Here is a 14,608-nt window from a genome sequence, read left to right as displayed (position 1 = left end):
CTTCTGTCTTTACCATCATTGGTGACTTCCCTGCACATATATACCCACACCCACATTTTTTTTAAAGTTTGAAAGCAAAGTTATATAATGTTGAAAGGCTGATTTATGATTAACTTTATTAGTGCTATTTAACATTAATTTTCAATAGCGCCCAGAGGATCAGGGCTCCATTGTGCTGGATGCTGTACAAATAGGAACACAGGCTGAAATCCTGACCCCATTGACTTCACTGGAGCCAGGATTTCACCCAGGGGCCCAGGTGCTTGAGGAACTTACAATGAAAATCTTATAGCCTAACAATTAGTACATAAGCTTGTGATCCTGCAAATGCTTACTACTGCATGCTTTGCCTGGTAGTAAGCTTTTGCAGGATCCAGAACTAACTTTGTAATTTTATTGTAAAAAAATATATCAGTGTTCCTTACTGTGGAAGGAGAATATTAATAATATTTCTAGAATTTATAATTCCATTGACTTCACTGAGAGTTAGTTTTGTTCTGTAGGTGTTCCACTTACATTGTATCTGGCCTGATTCACCCGCAGATCAACAAGGCCCAGGAAAATATCTTTTACCTTATCCTGCTATATAATGGACTATGTCTATTTACGCAAAACTCCTGCTGAATGCAAGGGGAGCTTGGTGCCATTTTGTAATAGCTCCGTTGACATTGTGTTTGATACTAATTATGTAATATGATGTCAGCAGAAGTGTCTCATACAATGTATAGATTGTAGTAATTCAGGTGAAGCCTAAAAACAATAACATTTGCACAGGACTCTTGGGGCCTGCTGCTGCTGCACTCACTGTGCACCCCAGTCTTCCATTCAGGGAATGGGTGCAAAGAAAGCAGGATTAAGACCATAGTTTATTAACTGTACAGTATTCCTTCACATCTTTAGGCCCTGATCCTGCAACATGTAGCATCTGGGCAGAGTGTGGTGCACATGAGAGCCTTGTGCAAGAAGTTGGGAAATCAAGACCATAGACTAAGCTCTTAGAAGAAGGGGTGTGTATGTGTGTGTGTTTTAATAGTAAAAATAAGTACTATTTATTTAATAAGTATTTATTTTGTAGAATAAGCATTATTATTAATTATAGGACCTAGAGACCCCAACTGAGACTGGACAGCAAGTCAACAGCAGACCCAGCAACAGAAGTCAGAATTCCTGACTTCCAGTGATAGTGCCCTGTCCACTACTTCACTGAAGAAGCTCCCTTTCTTAATTAGCCCTGGATGCTTATTACAAAATTATAACATAAATAAAACAATAAGGAGAAGGGGTGTTACTGCGTGTTTTTTGGGTTTTGCCCCTCTCTAATTTCTCAGCATTTCTAATGCAACTATCACCTATTTTTAACAGTTGTAAAGTACCATGTTCACTCGCTTCCTTTGTTAATTGGCTCACTATTGACTTAACAGTAGGTGCGAAAAAGGCTAAGATGCTTTAAAAGTACCCAGATACTATGAAAAAAGAACAGGAGTACTTGTGGCACCTTAGAGACTACCAAATTGGTGACAGGCACTTTCGAAATGCTGATTAGATAAAGTACTGTACAAAATAATAACATTGCATAGGGTGCAAAGGAGCTATAGATAGGGTACAATGTCTTTGCTCCCATCTCCTTTCTAATGTATATCACAAAACAAACAAAACTACATTATAACCCCCCCTACCATTAATTAAAATAGGGCATGGTTTTGTTTAAGGGGAGTTTTTCCATTGACTTCACTGAAAGTCCTAAAATGAGTCCCTAAATAGACAAAGATGAGTAAATGTACCTATGGCTCAGTTCTGCATGGTGGCCTGATCCTGCAAAGCATTTAAGCACATGCTTATCTTCTTTAAGCACATGGACAGTCCCAATGAAGTCAACTCAACCACTGTGGGACTATTATCTGCTTAAAGTTAAGTAGTATAGTTGTAGCCCTGTGGGTCCCAGGATATTAGAGAAACAAGGTGGGTGAGGCAATATCTTTTAGTGGACCAGCTTCTCTTGCTCAGCAACAGAAGTTGGTCCAATATAAGACATTATCTCGCCCACCTTGTCTCTCTAAAGTTAAGCATGCATTAAAATGGTTTGAAGGACTGCAGCCAGAGTGCTCAGCACCTTGCAGGAACCAGGCCCATCTGAGTAAAACTGCCTTTCGTGTCCTCGCCCAGGCGTCTGTGCTTAGGGGGTATGTGGGTGACCTTACTAACATTTGCTGCAAAAACATGGGCACAGTCAGCGGGGTGAATTAAGGGTAGGATTTCAATGTTTCAGTTCAGTTCAATGAAACTTCATTGGCATGAAAAGCTACACAGCATTACCAAAGACACTTCCCGTCCCCCCGTCCCCCTGCCCACCTTGGAGAGATCCTCAGGTCTTTATCAGAGGCAAACCCACCTAAAATAGGGTTAGAGACTATATTTGGGGTTAGATCCCCTGTGTCCATTTGGCATTTAAACTCTGAGCGTGAACAGCTTTTCTTTGGTAGGGTTTAAGTGTGAGTCCCTTAAGTTATTGTGACATGTTGGATTTTGTGGTGGGGGCCAGAGGGGTGTCGGTTTTTTAAAATTCTTTAGTAGTGTCTCAGGACCAGGTGCAGATCACAGAATAAGTAGGTCACATGTAGATGGTGGCATGCACCTCTGAAAGGGGATTACAGATACCAGAAAAGTCTGGTCTCCAGATTCAATAGGCAGGAACAGATTATATGTGTTTATTTATGTATTTTAAGTCAATAAAGGTGTTGGCTCTAAAGGCAGACAGTGCCTAGTGTATTTTAATCTTGTCATTTCCATCGAGATGGACCTTTAACCCGTTCCAGCCTGAATCCCAACCAGACAATTCCCCAGCACTAGTATTGTGGCTGTATTAAGATCCCTTGCAGGAGCTGTTTGTTGACCACATTCACGTTCAGAGCCCTGAAGCTAAAAGCACTTTACACCATAAAATAAAAGCACTGTCTTTTTTTCTAAAAGGTTACGTCTGGAGGCCACGCTGCTCATACTTCATACAGAAAACTACTGAAAGGGCTATGAAATCCTGTATGATTTACACTCTCTCTCAGTGCATTAGGATATAGATCTACTCGACTCTAAAAATACTGTGGAGTTTCTAACCGACCTGAATATATGTGCATTATTTCAGAAAGTCTGTTAGAAAACTTGTCAACACATTATAAAGCATAAACCAGGACTTGGCCATTAAATACAGCCATCAGAGACAGAATATATATTGCAGGAAGTGCTGAGAAAAGTCCTTGCGCTCAAAAAAGGTCTATTAGCTAAGAGTTTACACACATTACACCAAACGGTTTAGGGAGAGCCCATGGACCATAATTACAAGGCATAAAAGGAATCAGTAAAGGCTTTACAACCCCAAACGCAGTTAACTGGACTGCCAGAAAATATTTTTAACATTGTCATAATTTATTACCCATCAAGCGTCACATCAAGGATTGTAATAGTTATGTTGTCCCCACGTGTTCTAGTTAAACTACCCCTTTCACTCCTCCTACCTCCCAAAATCCGCCTGCATCGTTAATTTGTGGTGATATAATATTTAAAAAATGTCTCCTGACTCCTTTTCTTTCTTGAGTTTAGTTACCTTGCTGAAATCACATGGCTATGCAAAGTGATGGGGAGAAAAGAGAGAGAAACGCAATTGTGATCAAATGCCAATATTAATTACAATCCAGACGAGATGAAATATTGTTTTAGGGGGAAAGACTTTCCATTGAAATCGAGGATTTTATGATGCTGAAATCAAGTATATGCTAATGGTGGAAACCGTCTAGCTGCCACTCACAAAAGCATCTGTAAAATTGGCTTTTTAATGTATGTTTTAAGATGTGGTTTAGGAAGTCACCTCTGGAATCTAACGCATAGTGCAATAATAAAATAGATCTAGTTGTAACTAAGTGCTTAATTTCCTATGGTTCTAAAAAGAAAATCAATAAAATGTTGCCGGTTATTTATTGGAAATAACCACAGATAGGTATTCTGATGGTAGGTTGGCTTTAGAGAGCGCACAACTGCGTAATGAATTGTAATTCAGAAGACTGTTAAGTATGAACCACAGAACCTTTCAGGGATAATAAAGTCATTACTTTTTACACTGCAGCCACCTTGAAAAGCTTTACACACGCTATTATATATAAATCAAATCACATATGTATCTACAAGTACACACACGCCTATTTATATACGTTCTGTAAAGGAACGTATGTTTAGATACAGAAGTACCACCTCTGAATTGCAGTGTGATACCAAAAGAATGAGGCAGGTTGCTATTGTCACCTGAAATTATTTTTATTTTAAAAAACCCTCATACAGAATACTATTTACTTTCTGCCTGTCCGCTCCCCCATACCTCCCCCCCCCCCAAGCAGAGAAATTAGATTCATTTATAGCTCGAAGGAGTCTATTTAAATAGGAGCAAGACAAAAATAGATAGTGGCGTAAGACAGATGCTGACCTACTCCGAAGAGCCCATGAAAAAGAGGAAATCGTGTCAGGTAGGTGGTTACAGAGCCTTACTGCAAATGAATCCTGCGTCTTCACAGGCTTTGGGGATTCATTTTTTATTTACATGGGGGGGGGGGGGGGAGAGAAACACCCTCATAGTGGTGAGCATCAACCCCTCCTTTTCCCTTTCAGAATCATTCACTCCACTGCGCGTTATAGGAACACACTCGTTTTAATAGGGTTAAAACTTTACCCGCGGAAGCTAGAGTGTGAAAGCAGGATTAGCAGTTGCATCTCTCTCGCTGTAGGTAGCTATAAAATGAAGCTGGACCATAAAACTGTGGTAAAGTGTGTGTGTGTGTGTGTATAAAAACCAAACAAAAGCAAGTGAAAGTGCACAACCGACACCTCTTGGCTGAGGAGTACGATGATAAGGAAAGTGCAATAATAAAACAGATCTTGAGGAGGAGGCTATTGCGCTTCATGACAGGGGAGAGATCACCTCTAAGTAGTTCGATGGATTCACCTGCAGCTCTTGATCAGTCCCTTTGAAGCCGCCTGGCACACACACCCTACCTGCCTCACTTCCCCTCACTCCTCGCCTGGTCTAGACAACCCGGGAAAGCAGCAGCGATGCTGGAGGAAGTTGAGGCTTTAAGGGATGTTTGCGAATAAACTTCAGATTGTAGGGGGTGCTATTGCTGTACCGTTGACGTGAAACTGAAAGTATCCCACACTAGAATGAAACAGACCTGTGACAACAGCAGCGTGTGTGTGTGTTTCTCCATTAAAGAGACAGGGTCTTGTTTCCAACAGGTCTCCTCTAATTTCTCCACAGACTCTCCCCAAAGGGCGCTTATAACCCAGCGCGTGCACTGCTCACACATTCACGCACACACAAAAGGAGCCGTCCGATCGGAAGCGGCTGAGAATTCAGGGACAGCCCCGACCACTTGCATTCCCTGCTGCTTCTGTGAACAAACTGAAGGATTTCCACCCCCCCCCCCCGGCTCTCCCTGGGTAACGTCATTATTACAGTTTTGCGTGTTAAAATATTTCTTACAGTCACAGCAAGCTTCTTCTTTCCCCTTCCTGTGCTAGATCCACTTCTTCCCTCCTTTGCACCTCTTTTCTCTCTGTCCCTCTCTCGGCGTGCTCCGCCGGGGAGCCGGCCGGGGCGTGCGCTCCGGGCGCGGGCTCGCCACCTCGCTGCCCTGCCGCGGCACACGCTTTGTAACCCTTCTGCGGAGCACTTGCCACAAACGCTCTCTTCCTCCTCTCACGCTTATCCCTTCTCGCAACCCGATCCCGCCCTGGGGGAATGTGTGTGTGTCCCCGGTAAGTTACAACCCACGCTGCGGCCGCTGCCTCCTCGGCCCCAACTCCCGCCGCTTCGCTTTGCCCCCTCTGACCATTGGCTCGGCTCGGCTCGCCCTGCTTCTCGCCAGTAGCGTAGCTGTGGTTTGCGCTTCCTGCGCTCCCGTTTCGTTAGTTTTATTAGACACGGTCTCTGGTCTTTACATCTCAGAGCCCGGCGTAGCTTTGCAGGCTGCCTGGGCTGTTTTTATTTTATTTGTTTTTTGGACTGCTGGGTGCGGGCGGGGGGGTATAAAGTTCCACCGCCTTCCCCTTTGCCTTCTCTGCTTCTCTTCCTCTGCCTCTTTTCTACTTGACTCTGAAACTCGTCTCCTCTCTCCCCTCTCCGGCCTGAAAGGAAGGAGGCTGGCCCTGGCCGCCTCTCCCCCGGCTGCTCCAAGCGCAAACTTTCCTCCGTCCGTCCCCTTGCCCGCTCTCTCCCTTTGTGCTGCCTGCCAGGGCCTGTCACTGCTTCTCGGGGCTTTGCTCGTGCGGCGGTGGAAAGTTTTGAATCCCCTGGCTTTGCCTGTCGGGTGGGCTCCCAGACTACCTGCCGTGCCTCCCCCTCCTGGGAGCATCCCATCGCATTTCACCTGGGCAAGCCTCTCTTCGTTTTTCAGCGCGGGGTGTGCGTGCGTGTGTGTGTGCCGCGGGTTTTATTTATTTATTATTTCCCCCTCCCCTCCTGGCCACTCCTGTGTTTGCCTTCTGCACTCACTCCTCTGCGGCCACTTCTGCACCGCGTGCCCAGCTCCTTTCCCCTCCACCCCAACCCCCCTACTCCGCGAAGCAGCGTGCGCCTGGTGTCTAGTGCACCCCCCTCCCGCTTCCCCCTCCCCTCTCCCCCCTGCGATCACTGTCCATTGGCTTGTCCTGGTCTCTTTTTCATGTCCAGCCCCTGATGAGTGTCCATTGGTGTTGCCTTCCTCTTCCCTCCTCCCCCTCTCTCCAGCTTGCCCTGCCCATGTTTTGTATGTCTCTGTCCATCCAGGCTCCTGACGTTCAAGTTCGCAGGGACGTCACGTCCGCACTTGAACTTGCAGCTCAGGGGGGCTTTTGCCATTTTTTTCATCTCTCTCTCTCCTTCTCTCTCTCTCTCCCTCTCTCTCTCTTTTTTTCTTGCACAAAAAAAAAAAAAAAAAAAAAAAAGCCATGACTGCTATCCCACAATTCATCTTCCCTGCGCCATCTTTGTATTATTTCTAATTTATTTTGGATGTCAAAAGACATTGATGAAGATATTTTCTCTGGAGTCTCCTTCCTTTCTCACCCGGCTCTCCCGATGTGAACCGAGCGGCTCACAAGCCACCGCAGCCACCAACCCACCATGTCTCGCCGCAAGCAAGGCAAACCCCAGCACTTAAGCAAGCGGGAATTTTCGCGTAAGTAACCCAGCGAGCAACGTGCATTTATTTCTGTGCCTCCTTCGCGCGGGTTATTTTATTTCAGAGCAGCGGAAAAAGCGGGCGAGAGGGGTGGAAATGCACTAAATCTTGGCTCGGATTTCCCCCCCGTCTCCGTCTCTCTCTAATTAAATCACCTCGATCACTTTTCTTTTCTTTGCTCCTGGAGCATGCCCCCTTCTCACTCACTCTCTCTTCCTTCTTTTTCTTTTTCATCCCCCCTCTCGCTTTGATTTGCGTTTTTCAAATTGTGCTAGTGTGACTTGGGAAAACAGCAGAATTTGTCCGTGCGGGGGGGGGGGGGGGGGAGGTGGGGAGAGTGTAAAGAAATCCCTGCAGGAAAGACAGACTGGACATTGGACGCACGGACAGACAGACAGACAGACAAGAGATTAGGGTCCAGTGGAGTGAAGAGAAAAGTCTTGGGGCGCGCGGTTTTAGCCAGATCCCCATCTCTCCCGAGCGAAACCTTGTTGCGTACCGGGGGGGGGGGCAATGTCCCCCCTTTTGTTTCCGCTCCCAGGCGTGGGGTGTTTGTCCCGCTCTCTCCTGCGCCTCTTTTCCCTCCGCGGCGAAAGGGCAAAAAAGGCAGCAGCGGCTGTTTGTGCTGCCCGGAGCCATCGTTGGCTTTTCCCGGGGCTCCGCCACAATCGGACCTTCCCCCCCGCCAACCGACTCATGCCAGCCTTCCCCCCACTCCTCCCCTCCTCCCCCACTGCCCCCAACTCCTGCCTGCGAACTTGGGCTGCTTGGCTCGGCTGCACGGGGCAGAGCGAGCGAGCGAGAGGAATTCCCTCCTCTCTCGCTTACTATTTTTTGGAAGATTTTCAAAAAAAGTGGAAGTGGATTTTGATTGGGAAAAATCTCGTGTCTGAATGTTTACAAGCACCGCGTGTGCGGGGAGCCTCCTGCCAACAAGCAGAGACAAGAGCAAACCCAAGCAAAGCACACACACACACACACACACAGAAAAACAAAACCCCAAACCAACCAACTATCGTCACTGTCACGATCAAATTAAAAAAATACGCTCCCGGGGACATTTTAAAAATACACTATTCGTCACAAAAATCCTCCCCTTCTTCCACTCCCCCCCCCAACAAAACACAAAAGCTGAATGCAAGGTAAGCAAGGTCGCTGCATACACAACAAAAGGGAACTCGGATCTGGAGCGGGTGGGAGGGAAGACGAGAGGAAATATTTTATTTTTTGGGCGGTGGGAAAGCAAAAAGATGCACGCTTGTATTTTATTTCCCCCCAGTATTCCAAGTGTTTTTCTCCCCTCTCAGGGACCGTTTGTTTCAGTGCAATTTCTCTGTCTGCAAACAACCCCCTCCCCCCGCTCCCCTCTCGCTCTGTAAAAGTTTACAATGCAATTTCCCCACTCAGATGCATAGATATTTGGAGCAAGATTTGCACATAGTCCGTTGGAGAATGTTAACGCTTTGGATAAAACAGTTCCCGTAAAGGCAGGGGAAGCCAAAACATTTGCTTGCGTAAAGTTTTCTTTTAGATACCTTAAGATTCTCTTCCCTCCACCCCTCATTGTTTCAGTCATTTGCTACAGTTCTAAGAGCTTTTTGAAATGCAAAACGTTGTGTTATGTTATGTATTGCAACATAACTGTCACATTTCTGGAGGTGCTATCTCTTCCAGAACATGTTGCAGGAACCCACCCCCATCCACCCCATTCCTCCGCGAGCTGCCGAAACTGGTGCCGACACTAGTAACCTATGTTACTTTTAAAAATGCATATACCAGAGTGCATTCATCCTTAGGGTTTGTGTGTGCGCGTGTGTTAGACTCACTTGTCACAGAATAATTGAAAGATTAGATTTCCATCCCCAAATCCTTCCCCAGTCGTGCAGGGTTTCCCTCTGACTTGGCAATTCCATATGTAATATACAGATACATATTTAAGTTATTAAATTTTTTTTTGCTGGCAGTGTAATTGCCATTCGGTACATTTCTCCCTGTGAGATTTGGGGGACTTGGGGAGGGGGGGCGAGATGTGTTGGAGTTGGATTTAAAAAAAATTGGTTAACGATAGGTTTGCATGTGAGATTCAGTCGCTAGGAGGCAGAACAAGATCAAAAAAGCCCAACGAACTTGAACCTGATCAGTTTCACCACGTCTTTAATTCTCAGCATTCTCGTTTAGGAAGGAGGGAGGGCGGGTTTTCTTTCTTTCTCTCTTCCCCCCCTTTCCCCCCTTTCTTTCTCCCCCCTCCCCCTTTCTTTGTTCTTAATTTTGCCTTGCTTTATGGCTGGTGAGGAAATAGGAACGCAGCCCGTAGACCCCACACTGGAGAAAAGACCCAGTTTCTCCCTGTAATGTTTGTTTTAACGCCGTTCCCGTCCGCTCAGAGCAGCAAACGATTTCCGAGGATCGCGAGGACTAGCAAGTTGGCCCTTCATTTCCCCTCACTACCCCGACGGCCGATCAAGCCGTGGGGGTCACAGAGGGGCTCGGGAGCCTTTCCAGGCGGCGCTGGGCTGGCTGGGATCCCTTCTGTCTAGTCGTAGCTTTCCACGATGCTGTAGCGCATGGAAAGCAAACGACACCCCCCCCCCCCCCGAAAAAAAAAAGCTTGAAACACTCCTTCGAAGGGGGAGCCGAGTGGCACCTTCTCATCTGTGACTTTGTGTTTGTTTGGCTTACTTGGACACATCTGCTTTTGTTTGTCTCCCCCCCCAAGCGGGTCGGGTCTCGCTACAGGCCCATCCGAGGCAAAGGCAATCCTCATGAGCGGGGGCGGGGGGGGGGCCTGGGGTGGAGAAGCGGGAGCCGAGCTGAGCTCGGCCCCAGCCGAAAGGGGAGACGGCACCTTGCTGGCTCGCACGTGTTTGCACTAGGCTTCCGATCCACGCTGCTCCCATTGTGCCTGCTCAGTCCTCTCCAAGTTCGCTCTCCCCTCTTTTTCTTTCCTTCCTTCCCTCACGCGCTCCCGCTTTCTGTCGGCTTTAAAACACCGGCCACTTGCCCACATTATTAGCCATCATTTGTTCCCTTAGACTGTAAGACAATCCCAGGACACACTTGAAGGCAAACTTGGACTAGCCCGTCACTCTCTCTTTCTCCCCTGCTTTTCTTTTTTGTCTTCTCAGCTGGACACAGCCCTGTCTGCTGCTGGGGCATTTAGACCTCTCTGTCTTGCTGACTCTATACGGATACATTTCTCCCCCCGCCAACCCCCCACTCTTGGTAACGCAGAACTGGTGCTTTTTCTTCCACTGCGTCCCTCACACTTCTTTTGAGACAAAAATCCATTGAACTTGATACAGAAGGTGGTGTTATTTTGGTGGATGTTGGTGGGGAATGGGGGAAGGGCGAGAGAGAGGCTAGAAATACATGCATCTGGAGAAGTGGGGTTTTTACCCAGGAAAGCTTATGCCCAAATAAATCTGTTAGTCTTGAAAGTGCCAGCAGACTCCTTGTTGTTCTTGTAGAAATACATGTTAATGGAAGGGCATTTTGCATTAAAAACGTACAAGGAATGATTAGATACCCAGGAAGGAGCTTGTGATTGCCCCAGAATTAAAAGAGGTACACTGAAAATCAGTGGCCAGGCCAGGTGAATTGTATTTTCAAATTTTCTTTGTGCACCTGGTTTTTTTTTTTTTAAACAGCAGAAATAATAAAACCACATTTTGCTTTCTCTCAGAGCATCGGGAGCCAAACGTTTTGTAATGAACACGTTGCCAGAGGTATTTCATACATTAGTATATAATTCTTGTTAATTAGCAATAATTTACCTTAAGAGCATAGAAAATGTTGAGGTTACAGGTTTTATATCTGTACATTTGATCATCTTGTTATTTTCGAGAACTTTGCCTCCTATAAAATTAATTAGGTGAAATGTGGAGGTGTAATCAGCAGCCTCTGAATTCCCACTTCATTTCCTGGTTTTGATTGTAAATCAGCCCAGTCAGTACAGTCTTTAGCAAAGTCTGTTTTTGTTTCGCATTACTTTTAACTGTCTGGTATCTGAGCACAATATTCTCTTTCATTGCTGAGTAATATTGACAATTTCAGAAACAAATCAGGCCAACGAATAAATATTACAATTGAGTAATTATTGTGCTAGGTTCCAGTCAAAACAGTTATAAGGAGAATATCAATTTTAAAAAATATTTTGCTACTTTGAGTTAGTAAACTAAAAGTTACAATTACTGCTTAACACAAAAAAACCTTTTTTGTAGAAAGAATCTGATGGAATGACTTCCATATTAGTTACTCACTTTGTGCAAATGCAAACAGTTGTTACTTGAGAAAATGACATAGACAGACATTTCAGAAACATTCCTGTTTCTTTTTCTATGCCAGAAAAGTGTAAATGCATGTTGTGTATTATCTTTTGGTCAGTAAGATTAGAAGAAAACCCAAATGATTAAGATATTGTTTTTATTAATATGAATATAACCTTCATATTCCTGTAGTTGACCTTATGTTAAATTAGGAGTAGCACTAGAGGCAAGAAATTATGGAATGTATCAGTGTGTCCTAGTTGGAGCTAAGGTACGGTAAGGTGCTCTTTCAATATTATTTTACACAGCACAACTGGGAGCTACTCCAGATCTTCCTCCTCAATATTCAGCCTAGGTAGGGTTGAAATAAATTTAACCTGAGTTCACTGGATTTTTGCACTTTATCAAAATCTGTTCCAATATTCTGCAGTCAAATTAAAATCTATTTTTTGATTCTCTGTGGCTTTAAGTTCATTAAATGTGAAATTGGAGGCTCACTAAAGAAGGTCAGACTGATTAACTGTTTAAGAGTTGTATTGGGTCTCACTTTAATTTACTGGCAACATTTTGAGGCATTTTATGTTTTGTAGTGTCAGCTCATTTTGGTGGTTGTTGTTGTTGTTAGTATATGTATTATGTTGCATAGGGAGAGAAATACCAACAGGTTTTTTTTCCTTGCAAGGTTATAGTGATGAATGCTGCATACATATTGCTAAGATATTTCAGTACAAAGTTAAAAAAAGCAAACAGAAAAGAAAGGCATGTCTGCCTTGTTATACAATCCACTGACGACTATGTGTGTAGAAATAGTCTCATAATGAAGCTTTTTGGAGCTCATTCAGAAAATTAGTCAACTTTGACAACATTAGGCAGGGTATTTCAAGTGTAAAGAAAGGTCTTTTCACCGTTGTTATGAAATGTGGCATTCAGTTGACCATACTGATTTATATATGATGAAGACCACAATTGCTAACATATTTAGAATAATTTAGGCATTCCTTTTTTCAGAATTAAAAAAACAAAACAAAAAAACCTAATTGGCTTATTTTCTTAAGTATGCAAAAGTATCCTGTTTAGTTAATGTGTCTAAGTAGAATTGCCAGTGAATTTGATATTTCTTTAATTTCTGGGAGGTATCTGAAAAGTATTGCTATTTAGTTTCCTTATTTATTAATTTTGTCTTTTTTCCCATGATTAGTTCACAAGTTTTCAATTTTTAAACGGAATATAATATAAATATATAAACATACGTACATACACACACAGTACAGGGCTATGTAGCCCCTGTGCGTATGTGTGCATGCATGATCTATGTGGCTTTTAATGTGTATGTTCATGTATTTGCATGCACACACACGCACACACCTAACTCACAGTTCAACATTTCAAAACGTATGACTTGGTCATCAGTATATAGCTATTCCATGACCAAGTCATACATTACGTGTGCGTGCACACACACACACACACACACACTTCAGTCATAAATACATAAACATAAATAATACCTCTGGCAACAAAGGTCAGTATTGGCTTTTCTTCATGATACCATAGTTGTCTCACAATAATTTTTTTCACAGCTGTTATTTTAATTTTTACTATTAAATCATTCATTCAAATTAGAACTTTGTCTAAATCCAGGAATATAGATAAGATTGCAGGTTCCATTCTGACAGTTCTGCATATTACATCTGCTTTCTCGAAATATATTCCCTATCAACATCGATAACTACATTTGCTTCTTGTTGGACTGATAATGTGCTATCTGTTCACGTAATGCAGGTTTAATTTTTTCATCCTATAAATATTCAAAACTCGGTGTAGCATCCATGAACAGAGGGCTCAACAACATGATTTTCTCTCTCTCCACCTTCCCCTTCTTTTCACAAGAGGTCTAATGTTTCTCCTTTTGTTTCTTAAACTGCAGCCGAACCTCTTGAAGCCATTCTTACTGATGATGAACCAGAGCATGGCACGTTGGGAGCTCCAGAAGGGGATCATGACCTCCTTACTTGTGGCCAGTGTCAGATGAACTTCCCATTGGGGGACATTCTTATTTTTATTGAGCACAAACGGAAACAATGCAATGGCAGTCTCTGCTTAGAGAAGGCTGTGGATAAGCCACCTTCACCCTCACCAAGTGAGCTGAAAAAAGCATCCAATCCTGTGGAGGTTGGCATCCAGGTCACACCAGAGGATGACGATTGTTTATCAACGTCATCTAGAGGAATCTGCCCTAAACAGGAACATATAGCAGGTAAATTAAAGCAAGGAGAAGCATTTACAAGTTTATTTCCATGTTCAGTCAAACTGTAGTAATAATGCTCACAGTTGTGAAGTGCTGTGTCTGTTTTTCCGTTCTAATCACCATGACAGCCAATGTGTTAAATACTCTGCGTTTCAGTTCATATTAAGTACACAAAAAATATTTCCAAGTGGCTGAGTAGTTATAGCATCAACAGGCCCATGCAATGCTCATGTGTATTTTCAACAGGGTTTGCTGGGATTCTGTTTTCTTAATTGTATATAGTACAGAAGCTGTCTCCTTGTGTGTTGTCTATCTTAATTCTATATATGTATATTTTACACTCTGCTGTGTTATACAAGAACTAGCTTTACAGTCTTTTGTTAACTCAGGGGTGAAAGAGTTAACTGAGCATCAGCTAGCCTTGGATCCATATTGGCTGTCAGCGTATGGACTGTAATTAAACACAGCCCCATGGCAAAGTGACACCACCGACCTTGACTTTAAGATGCCATTTTCGACTGGCCAGGCCAGAGTAGAGAGGGCAGTTGCTGAAGCGCACAGACATGCTTATTCGAAAAGTTTAAGGGCATGTTGGAAATTTCAAAAGGTTGGTTTGACAGGAAAGGCCGCTGTCTGCAGCCTGCCTCCTCAGCCAAATGATAAATGCTTCTCTGTGCTCTCTCTTGTCTCTGATGTGGTTTTGACAGATGTATCTTGATTTTGTTTGTGGTTTACACAACCACATGTCACCCGTACAAATGTCCAAGACTGAGTTCTGTTTTGCACAACAAACAATATATAAATGTAATTTAAAAAAGTAAATAATGTCATTTCCTATGATAAATTTTTAATTGGAAAGACACTAACTATGTGAATGTCTCAGTGGCTGAGGTTAAAAT

General features: G+C 43.8%; 1 protein-coding gene across 5 annotated transcripts in view; it reads left to right on the top strand.

Moving 5' to 3' along the window:
* Positions 1-5,588: 5,588 nt before the first annotated feature.
* The window catches only part of BCL11A (BAF chromatin remodeling complex subunit BCL11A), a 102,983-nt gene continuing 93,963 nt past the window's right edge, over positions 5,589-14,608 (top strand). For 2 of the 5 annotated variants that reach the window (XR_005224926.2, XM_027822276.3), the window contains exons 1-2: positions 5,590-7,193; positions 13,389-13,718. Coding sequence is in view for 2 of the 5 variants with exons in the window: in XM_027822276.3 (XP_027678077.1) it covers positions 7,139-7,193; positions 13,389-13,718 (385 nt within the window). In the remaining 3 variants the exon portion in view is untranslated. Of the gene's footprint in view, positions 7,194-10,878; positions 10,922-13,388; positions 13,719-14,608 lie in introns of those variants that run through there. The other 3 variants (XR_005224927.2, XM_027822287.3, XR_005224928.2) reach the window with 3 other exon arrangements.

This window comes from Chelonia mydas, chromosome 3 (genome assembly GCF_015237465.2).
Source record: "Chelonia mydas isolate rCheMyd1 chromosome 3, rCheMyd1.pri.v2, whole genome shotgun sequence".
NCBI classification, from domain to species: Eukaryota; Metazoa; Chordata; order Testudines; family Cheloniidae; genus Chelonia; species Chelonia mydas.
This window is presented reverse-complemented; position numbering and strand designations above follow the sequence as displayed.